This window comes from Peromyscus maniculatus, chromosome 1 (assembly GCF_049852395.1).
Source record: "Peromyscus maniculatus bairdii isolate BWxNUB_F1_BW_parent chromosome 1, HU_Pman_BW_mat_3.1, whole genome shotgun sequence".
Taxonomy (NCBI): Eukaryota; Metazoa; Chordata; class Mammalia; order Rodentia; family Cricetidae; genus Peromyscus; species Peromyscus maniculatus.
Genome location: NC_134852.1, coordinates 138,583,684 through 138,595,744, shown reverse-complemented (window position 1 = coordinate 138,595,744; position 12,061 = coordinate 138,583,684). Strand labels below are relative to the sequence as shown.

The 12,061-nt window shown below is 45.1% G+C and overlaps 2 protein-coding genes across 2 annotated transcripts in view; one reads left to right on the top strand and one right to left on the bottom strand.

The window, feature by feature from the left end:
- Itgax (integrin subunit alpha X) overlaps positions 1-12,061 on the bottom strand; it is a 109,163-nt gene that overhangs the window by 31,520 nt on the left and 65,582 nt on the right. The gene's annotated exons all lie outside the window — the stretch shown is intronic.
- Positions 11,206-11,950, top strand: Cox6a2 (cytochrome c oxidase subunit 6A2). Its single transcript, XM_006977008.4, has 3 exons — positions 11,206-11,364; positions 11,532-11,668; positions 11,753-11,950. The coding sequence occupies exons 1-3, from the start codon at positions 11,292-11,294 to the stop codon at positions 11,834-11,836; spliced, it is 294 nt and encodes a 97-aa protein (XP_006977070.1). The 5' UTR covers positions 11,206-11,291; the 3' UTR covers positions 11,837-11,950.

The following is a 12,061-nucleotide window of genomic DNA, read 5'->3' as shown; positions in this document are numbered from 1 at the left end:
TGCCCTCAGAGTTAAACCTAAACAACATTTGTCTAATTTAGGTATACCTAACAGATTTTGTTCCCCTGATCCTCAAACACCTTTAGAGATCAGAGAATATGGCATTTAATATAAAAGGTTTTTATGATAGAGAGACATGCCAACTCCTGGCAGCATCCTGTATCTTCTCCAGGAGGACGGATGGCCACAGAAGAACTTCCACCTGGAGGCTTGCTTTGGGTGTGGCAGGGCCAGCCATGTAGCAAACAGCTGCTTTGCACTCTGGACTGCTGCTGAGATCCTGTCCAGACTGTGGATAAGAGGAGCAACAGGGGATCAGTGGTCCTGCGCTTCCAAGACAGGTGGGCCGATCTCCCCAAATTTCTGCTCCACAAAACATCTGTGAGATCTTCTGGGCTTGGCAGATGGACAAGTGCTGCCTCTGGGACTTCTGTCCCCTAACAACTATGGGACTTGGGACTGCATAGGTAGCTGGAAAGCTGTCTCCTGCTCATTTACTTATCCTCAGATCTGGTGTGATGGTGTTTGATGACCAGGGTATTAATAGACTTGCCACTTTTACAGCTCTCTCCCAATCCTTGGTAGCTCATTAGTAAGCTTCCTGTTAAAAGTACAGACAGGTGTGCCTTATTCACAGACTTCATGGTACAGGATAAACTGGTTTCAGATGTAACTTTGGAGGTTCAAGTTTTAACACTGATAAATGCAGTTCTGATAAACTGATAGAGCACTGACTACAGACAGTTTTCAGTAGTCCTTAAGTTTCTAGCCTTTTGCTATGACACCAAGATATAATCTGTTCCAGTTGTTTTACAGACACCTGCAGGTTCCTGCACAGGTTTACCCGTTCTGCCAGACTTGTGCCAAGGCCAACCCACAGGGGATCCTCCAGATACACCAGCCCCTAAATCAGCTCCGAGGACACCAACCAGACGAATACTGGCAGGTTAACTTCATGCACATGCCCACTCATAAAAACTCCATTATCTCTTAACTTGTTGATACTTTTACAGAATGGATAGAGGCATCTCCCATCTCCTGAGAAACAGCAGATGTGATGGCTCAGGTACTCCTGAAGAACACATCATCCCTCATTTTGATGTGCTATCTCCCCAAGCTCCTGGGACTTCACTGCTGGTACCACTTCTCCAGGCTCAAGTGGGCACCTACCCAGCAACTGGAACCTGGTTTTCCAAGATGTCTCAATGAAGGACATATCTGCTCTTATGTCTTGCTCATTCACTCTTGCCTCTTCTGTACAACAAGGGCACTTCTCCATTCCATTCTTTCTGGCAGTTATCACTCTTCCCATGGCTAGCCCTGCTTATGGGGCCAATAACAATATATATATATTTTTCTCCCAGCTGTCCTCTCAGCTCCCTCAAGGAACCGATGCCTGAGGACTCCAGAATGGCAGCTAAACGAATGATTTTTCAATCACACCTCTCGTTGTGTGTGACCTCAACTCCCAACTTCCCCCTCCTCACTTCATCCCAAGTCAGCAGGAAGCAGTCTCAAGAACTCGGCATCCCTCATTCCCACCTCACTTGCTATCTATAACTAACCTTTTTATAATACACAAAAGAGAAGAATGTTAGCATTTAAGCATTATCTGGGGCCATTCAAATCACCACACCACCAAAGTCTAAGAGTGACTCTTGGCAGTCTTTACTGTGTACTCTGGGGTGGGGGTGGGGTAGTAAAACTGATCAGTTTCAGGGACTTTTTTTTGAGATAGGGTTTCTCTGTGTGGCCCTGGCTGTCCTGGAACTCTCTCTGTAGATCAGGCTGGCCTCGAACTCACAGAGATCTGCCTGCCTCTGCCTCCTGGGGTGCTGAGATTAAAGGGATGTGCCACCACTGGCTGGCTCAGTTTCAGGGACTTCTTAGAGCTGTTTTTAATTGTTTATTTCCTATTTTAAAGAGCTTTCCTGCAGTATTTCACCTCCCCTTAGAACAGTGGTTCTCAACCTGTGAGTATCGACCCCTTTATAATTTTATAGGGGTAATCCTGAGACCATTGGAAAGCACAGATATTTGCATTACAACTCATAACAGTAGCAAAATTACAGCTATGAAGTAGCAATGAAAATAATTTTATGGTTGAGGGTCACCTCAACATGAGGAACTGTATTAAAGGGTCGCAGCATCAGGAAGGCTGAGAAGCACTGCCCTAGAACATCCTGTTGTTTTGCCTCCCAGAAAACATCCTGTCTTAAAAATTCTTGTTTCCCTCCAAAATGGAAGATTTTAATTTCAGAAGAAACTGTTATACAATAGTCAGGAGCCTTCCAAACCTAGTCCCTCTTCCTTTCTGAGTAACCCCATAAGTCCTGCCCAGAACAAGATGGTTCTGGTCCATAGGGCTGTTGATCCCACATGTGCCACAGTCGAATTTCTCTGAGCTGTGGCACCGTGCAGGGGCTCCGTGCTTTGCCAAAGACTACAGATGTGAACTATGCTAGGCCCTTAATGTACGCTTGCACTGGGCTCTCTCTACTGGGTATTTTTGCCTCCTTGAAACCCCTTTGCTCCATGCCTGCTGTCTTTGTTTCTGTCACATCAAGCCTGGATACCCTTGCTGTTTCTGCAAGAGCGTGATACCATCATTTTCTGAGTTTCTTTAGATATCTAGTTTTTATGGTTTTATGTTTAATGTTCTCCTGTTGCAGGTACTTATGAGTTTAGAAGGAGGGCACAGGGGGTGTTTAAAGGGAAACTATTTGAGTTTTTCAGGTTGACTGCCCCCATCTGCAGGCACACACAACTGATTATGGTTATAGGCTTTCACGCAGTTGGTCACCCCAAAGCCAGCCACGGAATGTCTAGACATTGATAAAAAAGATAACTCTGTCAGTTTGATCCTGTTTGAGCATGACTGCAAACTGCCATGCACCTACAGTCTTATTAATGTACAGATATCAGAGGGTGACCCTTTAAATCAAATGTTCTATTTCTTATAGTTCACTTAGAGAAAAAATGTCTGTCTCTTGTGAGTCCCCATCAGACCCAGCAGATAAGACACACTTGGACAACTCTACACAGAATAAAAGGAAGACAGATGATTTGGATCCATATAAATGTCACTGGACTCAGCAATGAGTTTGCTAGCAAATATAAACCATTGGGTTCAGTTTATTTAAAAAATGCCTTCGGGGCATAGATAATGTTAGTAAATTCACATATGCTGTTTAAGGTTGCTGAAAAACTGCCCTAGAAATGGGATCTGACCTGCCCACTTTATACCGAACAGTTTTGTCTCAGAGTTTCCTCACAGGTGATATTAATGTGTTATATTGCCCTATGTATGTAATTTGAATTCAATTTTCTTTCATTAAGAGGATGTTACATAGTATCTCTAAGGCAAACAACTGATATCTTCTATCTTCAGATGTGCCTGCCTAAAATGGTCACAGCTGGGCTTGTGTGGTAGTTGGAAAGAAGATGACTCCCAAAGGGAATGGCACTGTTAGGAGGTGTGGCCTTGTTGGAGTAGGTGTGGAGGAAGTGTGTCACTGTGGAGGAGGGCTTTGCAGTCTCATGTATGCTCAAGCCACACCCAGTGTTTCTGACCACTTTCTGTTGCCTGCGAGTCAAGATGTAGAACTCTCAGCTCCTTCTCCAGCGCCATGTCTGCCTGCTTGCTGCCTTGCTTCTCATCATGAAGACAATGGACTGAACCCCTGAACTGTAAGTGAGCCCCAGTTCAACATTTTCTTATATAAGCGTTGCCTTGGTTATAGTGTCTCTTCACAGCAATAAAAACCCTAACTAAGACAGCCTATTAAATACTATATTCCTCCACAGAAGGAAAAAATGGACAGGGTCATTGACCTTCCACCTGAGTGTCCAGTTGCTCTTCCCAGCCAATTATATGAATTAGGTTCGAATTGCATACGGTCTCAAGGTATTTGGGGACAAACTAGGGTATAGCATCTAGGAGAGACTAAGAAAGGGGGATTTCCATCTATGCAGCCATGGGGGAGCTGACATCCATACTGGATGAAGAAAGACTCCAGTGGAAATAGATATTGCTTAAGCCACCCTCTTAGGAAAATTTCTCACAACATATGGTAAATGTATTTGTTAATTATATCTCATGGTATTAAAAAAACTTTTTAAAAAGGACATATATAAAAATTAAGAAGGCTGGATGCTTCCAGAACTCAGAGAGAAAATAAGAGGTAATACTTCACATGACTTCTAATGAGGAAAAAAAATAACACATATGGCATGTTATATAAAGTTACAATTACAGGGTTGACATGTGTGATGGCTGTTCTTGGTTATCAACTTGACTACATCTGGAATTAACTAAATCCCAAGCAGCTGAGTACACCAGAGAGGGCTTTTCTTAATTAAATTTTAAATTAAATTTGGGAAGACCCACCCTAAGTCCAGATCATCTGACATGGGAAGATCCACCTCTAATCTGAGCCACACCTCCTAGTGGCCACCCATAGAAAGGACATGGAAGAAAGAAGTTTTTGTTCTTTGCCTGCTCGCCCTTGCTCTCCCTGGCAAGTCCGTTCATTCACTGGCATTAGAGCTGACATCTTTAGGATGCCGGAGTACACTGAAGACCAGCTGAGACATCCAGCCGTGTGGATTGAACAGCTACTGGGTTCTTGGACCTTCCATCTGGAGACAGTCATTAATGGAATGGCTGGGCTGTAAACCACTGTAATTTATATTTATTCTATCAGTTGTTTCTCTGGAGAACCTAATATAATCTGTAAAGATTTTTAGGTGTAAGTACGTTTTTCCTGACAGTTCTATTTATAAAAAATGTTCCTCATTCAAAATATATCTCTAGACCACAGGGGAAAAATTAAAAGGATATAAAATTGCAGGTAGAAAAATGTTTACTTAAGTTACAACACATAAGTTAAAATGTTTCAAAAGATATAACTATAAGATTGTATCTTTAATTATTTTAGATAAATGTGAATCATATATAGATACAATATATAAGCTTTGTCCTAAAAGTAAAAATATAGCAATGTACAAAACCATGAAAATGTAAAGCCAAGTCCTAAAAGGTCTGAACATATAACTAGTTATGTAAGTAATACAAAGTTTATGAGAAATGGGACTTGATGATGTGTTTACTGATTAGAGTTTATTAATGTTCCTAAGATTATAACAATGTATTCTTGATAGCAAAAACGTGCTTAAAGCATGTGTCTAATCTCATGTCTTTATTTAACTTTGTTAAACTTTACCATTTGGGAAAACCACACACAACAATAGCTGTGGTAATGATTCATTGCACACAACTTCATTCTTATGAACATCTACTTATGAGAACCAGTCTGACCCTCTCTACTGAATTATATCCTTTATGATGAAAATGGGTTTGCTTGATATAAAAGATAATTAATATCAGATGTTGACATTCCAGGAAATCTTACTTTAGAAATGAGTGTAGCTAGAGTTTTCCTGCCTTGCCCACAGTCAGGACAAATCTCTGTCACCCGCCAGTCCCACAGCCGCTCAGACCCAACCAAGTAAACACAGAGACTTATATTGCTTACAAACTGTATGGCCGTGGCAGGCTTCTTGCTAACTGTTCTTATAGCTTAAATTAGTCCATTTCTATAAATCTATACCTTGCCACGTGGCTCATGGCTTACCAGTACTTTACATCTTCCTTGTCCTGGCAGCTGCTGCAGGCAGTGACTCCTTCTGCCTTCCTGTTCTTTTATTTCTCCTCTCTGTTAGTTCCGCCTATACTTCCTGCCTAGCCATGGCCAATCAGGTTTTATTTATTGACCAATCAGAGCAACTTGACATACAGACCATCCCCCAGCACAGCCAAGTGCAGACCATCTCAGACACCTGCACTCAGGCTTGTGGTCCTGATCATCCTCTATGCGAACCTGCTGGGTAAAGCCATGAGGAACCCAAGAACGGGCTCCCACAGGACATACAGAACATCCCACAGCAAATGAAGATTCCAAAATAAAAGAAAATGCCAGTTTGGGGGAAAAACAAATGCTACGAACAGATAAAACCACCTTTTAGATTTTGAATATAATGAAAATAGAAATCACTTTAAGAGTTTCTGAAATGGCTTTTATTATAGAAATTAATAACACAAAATGTATAGAATTAAAGAAAACCATCTACTTAATGCATGAGCTCGTAAAATGTTTTAGATTTTATAGAGGTACACTATAAAATAATTATCAAAATGAGGTCCCAAGCTTCTCTGTGGCTTATATTAATGGTTTGAAGTTTATTTTGGTACTAAAAAGAGCTTCAATTCAAAATTTGTTTTTTTTTTTAAGGCTCAAAATCTTAACAAAGATAAATTATCCCAATGGATAAAATCCTAATCTTGGAGTTTTTAGTTTATTATTAATTTTTAGAACAAAAGTAATTAAAATGTGAATTAATGATCCATGACTTCATAAGTGATTAAGTGTTTTTACTATGCCTAAAATATGTTTGTAGCCATTCAAATACCAATGTAATTTATTTACAGAGATAAGACTGGAGGCAGATGCCAGTTGATATCTCCCATTATCCAGTCTTCCGTATGTGTTGTAAAAATGTCAGAGGAAAGCTTAAAAACAGGGAAGCAGAGCAAGTTTGAAACTAAGCTTGAAGTTTGCTCATCTGAAAAAAATATTTAAAATCAAGAGTACTTTAGCGATAAGAAATTATAAAAATCAGACCTGGTTATGGAGAATTGAATAGTTGAATAAAATGGGTTAAATTTACACTATGCGCACTCTATAGGAGTAATTGGTTGGTATATTTGCACGGCAGGGTATCCCCAGGCTCAAGTGGTACCCTTTCCTCTGCAGAGGACACAGGTTCCATCAGAGTAAGTTGCATGCTAGCTTCAATACAAGATAGGGATGCATAGGGAGATAAGACTTGCCAGAGCCTTCTGCTCCTGGCCGTGGCCACGCAGCCTGGACTAGAGAAATCTCCTGTCTGTAGGAAGAGGAATTTTTCCTCTTGTCTCACATAATGGGGGGTGGGGTGGGGTGGATTCGCTTGCCCAGTGGAGGGTCTTGGAGTCTGTACCCACATTCCAACTATCTCAAGCAATAGAGAATCAAATAGAATTTGTTTCCTGAATTGACAAATTATGATGCGGTAAACAGGGGGACCTTGTACATAAGCCTACTGCCCAGTTCGTATGGAGCCTGCATGCTAGTTCAGTTGGCACATCCTTTAACTTGGCATTCAGTTTTCTTCTTAGCAAAGATAATTCCAGGGCTGAGAAGTCGATATCTGATTTTATGAGGAGTCCCCAAGGCAGTTTCAAATCAATACAATGTAGAAGCTCTGCCGTAGCACCAGCCAGCACAACGGGCTGAACTCGGGACAACCATCTAAATACTGTTGGAGATGTCTTCCTGTGCATCCACTATGCCTGAGTAAAGACAGCAACTCCAACTGAGGAAGAGGAGCCCTGGACTGCAAAAGCCCACTCAGACCAGCCCCCCAGGTCACCATCCAGTGACAAAGGCAGACTCATCAGCCCCCCCCCCCCCCCCCCCCCCCCCCCCCCCCCCCCGCCCAACCAGAAGCTGGTTGGTCAACACATGGCAGAACTTTGAAGAACTCCACAGCCCGGCTCCTGTGGCAAACCCAGAAGTCGATGGGTCTGTGCATGGCAGAATCTTGAGGAATTCAACAGGGACATTTGGAGGCCATGATCATAGTGCCTTCTGCTCCCCTTGGACTCAAGGTACTGTTGACCTTAATGGTTCCTATAGGCCTAGCCACCATGCCTCCAAGGTGTGAAGCTGAGCATGAAGGATTATGTTAGGCCTGCTGTACCTGTGAATGACCGATATTCTGGGAAAATTATCCACCCTTCCCTCTGAGTCTGATTTCCCCAGTGACACGGTGATTTTGGCAGGAACTCACAAAACCTCTGCTAACATGTAGTGTCCCAGGGAACAGGCACAGGAAGATCGATGGGAGCCATCACACTCCACACACCTCGCCACTGCCACCACTTGGCAAATAACAAATGGCTGGGATGTGCATGGTGGGGCTTAGCAATTGCTGAACTAGACTTCCGGGAGTGGGTCTCTAATGAATGGCACAGGGAGAGCTCAGAGACGGTGGTGGGTGCAGCTCCTACAGTCTCCACACAGGGGCAGTTAAGATAAAACCCAGTTGGATGTGGAAGCAAGCACCTCGAAAAACAGCACCAAGGAGGACTTAAGTTCCAGGCCAGATGGGTACTCAGTGAGCACTTATCTTAAAAAATAAAATGAGAAAAAGAAATAAAAGGTGGGCTGGGAGTGTGAGTTTGTCTAGTATGCCCAGCCTCTAGGTTCAGTCCCGAGGAGCACAAAAATCAACCACCTAGCACACAAGGAAAACTTTTCAGGTACTTGGGCCAGCGCACCACTTGATGGCGGCAGAGGACAGTAACAACCTTTGCGGCACTCACCAAGTTACAGAAGTAAAGATCTTGGTGTTTCCTGGCCTACATGGCAGGGATGGGAATTCTCAGCAAGCCTCTGAGAGGCTGCTTCGGAGGAAAGGGGGACCTAGACTCTTTGTAAGTGAAAATGTTCCTCTTTCTGTTTTCTTCAGTAGCCGTAGTGGTACAAAACAGGGAGGGGGTTGGAGGGAACCGCACATCCAGGGAGGTGACAGGGAAGTATGAAGTCCCGTCTCCACAGCAGTCCGAAACTCCAACAGGACAAAAGTGACTCTCGGAAGAAGTCATCATAATTTAGTAAGGAGTCACCAAGGAAGACGAACTGAAGGAGGAACCTTGGTAGGTGGACACTATTCAGTTTCTGTTACAGTTCATTATTTGTTTATTTGTGGGAGGGGGGAGCTTGAAGATGTGCAGGAGTCTTGCCATCTCGTGGGTCTTTGGGACCAAACTCAGGCTTGACAACAAGCACCCTTACCTGCTGGGCCGTCTCACCAGACCCAGTGTAAAGTCAGAGGCACGGGTGTAGAGGCCTTTCTGGAAAACGTACCTTACTCACTTTTATAAATTGAGTTTAGACACATCAAACTTGGCTCCAAGCCAGAGGCCTCCTGTTAAGACTGCAAGTCTGAGCACAGACAGTGCAAGTCACACCTGTGACCTCAGCACTTAGCAAACTAGTGCAGGAGGATCGTGAGTTTGATTCCAGCCTAGCCTACAGAGTGAGCGCCTTTCTTAGAGAGAAAGAACAAAAGTTCAGTTGTGGTGATATTTTGTTTGTGCTCTAACAAATAAAGCTTGCCTGGAGATCAGAGTGTGGAGCTAGCCACTAGAGGCCAGGCAGTGGTGGCGCACGCCTTTGATCCCAGCACTTGGGATCTCATGCCTTTGATCCCAGGCCTTGGGCGGCTCATGCCTTTAATCTCAGAACAGAAGGAAACAGGAAGTGATATGGCTGGACAGAGAGAGGAATATAAGGTGGGAGGAGACAGGAGCTCAACCCCTTTCAGGCTGAGGAGTTGGTGGGGTGAGATGTGGCTGTGGCTTGTTCCTTTGTCTCTCTGATCTTGCAGCATTCACCCTGATATCTGGCTCTGGGTTTTTATTATTAAGACCATTTAGGATTTGCACTACATTCAATGGCTGAGGATATAACTCTGTCTACAGAGCTTGAAGATGCTGTTTTCTTGCAATCATTCACCTCTAGTTCTTTTGATCTTTCCTCTCCCTCTGCCTTAGCTGGGTCAGTGGGCAAAGGTGCCCGCCACACAAGTCTGGTGTCCTGTGCTTAATTCCCAGGATCCACCTGAAGGGAGAAGGAGAGAACAAAGCTGCCGGTCCCTGGAACTCCACACAGTGCTGTCATGTATGTGCACACACCCTGTAATACAAAATAAAATAAAGACAAGGACTGAGCTCAGCGGAAGGAAGTAGATCAGCATCAGCTCAGGACCCCGAGACCAAGTTCTCAGCGCAAAGATTTACTTGTCCCAGGGGGACAGAGATCAGGGATAAGAGACAAAGACAGGAGACCGAGGATGAGGGAGGGAACAAGGGAGAGCGGGAAGGGTATTTGTCCCCCTAGCAGACAGAGGACTGCCTCTGGATAGAGAGGAGACAGATGTGGCCCACAGGAAAATGGCGGTTTATAAAGGTAAAATGGGAACCCCCGTGTTACGATGAGGTGTTCAATTTTAATTAGCCGTGTTAATTAGGTGAGCCAAAGGGGGCTTTTGATTGCTGGACTTCAATTCTTTGATATCTGGACCTAGGTAGTCAGCCTCAGGAGGAGGAATTGGCCAAATAAGGGAACAGAGCTTAGTGTCTGGCTTTAGGAATGTAAGATAAGGGTTTTTAACTAGGCAGAGGGAATCGGGGAGAAAAGAGCATGTTTGTCAGGCCTGGGATGGCTAGAGTCCTTTCAGAAAGAGCATTTAATTACCATGCACATAGCCCTGGGATGCAATTTCCCCACACTAATAAATATTTTTTAATGGGCACTTCATTAATTTTATTCATATTCCATGCCTACTCTGTGCTAGCCCTTGAGATTAGAATATTAAGTAAAATCATTCCCCACCACTATGAAAAGGAGTAGTATATTTTTAATTATTTAGAGAGTCTAGTGTAGCCCAGGCTAGCTTTGACCTTGGCCTGTAGTCTAGGATGGCCTTGAACTCCTGATCCTCCTGCCTCCAGATCTCAAGTGCTGGCATTAAAGATATGTATGTGCCACTACACTGGGCTTATGTAGCTCTGGGCACAGAACACAGGCCATCGTGGGTACGAGGCAGGCAGACACTCCAGGCGTTCTACCAACTAAAGTACGTTCTCCTCACCCTCCCACCCCCCCATTTGTTGTTGTTGTTTTGTGAGACAGGGTTTCTCTGTGTAGTCCTGGCTGTCCTGGAGCTTGCTCTGTTGACCAGAACTCAGAGATCTGCTTGCCTCTGCCTCCTGCGTGCTGGGATCAAAGGCATGCACCACCACTGCCCAGCTTTTATTTCATTTTAAAAACAGGGTCTTATGCCACCCAAGCTGTGCTCAGACTCACTAAGTAGACAAAGGCAGGCCTTGAACTCTGGTCCTCCTGCCTGCACAGCTCAAGTGCTGGGGTGACAGGCTTGTATCACCAAGTCGGGCCCGTATTTCACCTCAGATGTCCTCTTGCCAAAATGGAAGGCACATTGCATCAGCTGCCTGGAGAGGAGCTCCTGCCAGTCAACCCCACTTTAGATAGAGAAAGCCCCTAAAAATAGCCATCTGTGTTCCAGCTCAACAGGTGATTGGCTCAGAGAGGGGAGGAGATCCCCTAGGCTGGGTGAAGGAGAGAGAAAAGGACACTGCCATTCCCAGCTTCTCCTCAGCGATGGCTCTGCCTCTCAAGGTCCTGAGTCGGGGCTTGGCCAGTGCAGCCAAAGGAGACCACGGAGGGGCAGGAGGTAAGCGGGGCTAGGCCTGACTCTGACTTAGTAGCCTAGCCCATCTGTTCTCTTGTCCTCCTCTTTCCCCCTCCCTCTCCCGGCTGCCCTCTCCTGATCCACCCGGCACTGATCTCTCAGGCCTCTAGGCCCAGGGATAGCTTCACCCTCACCTCTGCTTCCCCCAGCCAACACCTGGCGCATCCTGACCTTCGTGCTAGCCCTGCCCAGCGTGGCCCTCTGCACCCTCAACTGCTGGATGCATGCTGGCCACCACCAGCGCCAAGAGTTCATCCCCTACCACCACCTCCGCATCCGCACCAAGGTACGCCAGAGGCTGAGGGAGGGCGGGCAGGGGAATCAATCCCAGGGGAGGGATTGGAGTGACCTGTCTGCTTTCTCCCCACAGCCCTTCTCCTGGGGGGATGGCAACCACACACTTTTCCACAATCCCCATGTCAATCCTTTGCCCACGGGCTATGAGCACCCTTGAAGTCCCAGCAGACATACTCGTTCACAGTCTCCAAATTGACCTTCTGCGTCCCGGCTATGAGAGCCCCTGAAGTCCCGGTGGACGGTCCTAAGTGCAATAAAGGTGTGGAACTTCTGTGTCCTGTGGCTCTTTGGGAACGGCATGGCGAAGGGAGCTGGGCAGACTCCAGAAGGGAAGTTGGTATCTGGGCTCAAGCTCTTCCATACAAGGAAAATGTGGAATTTC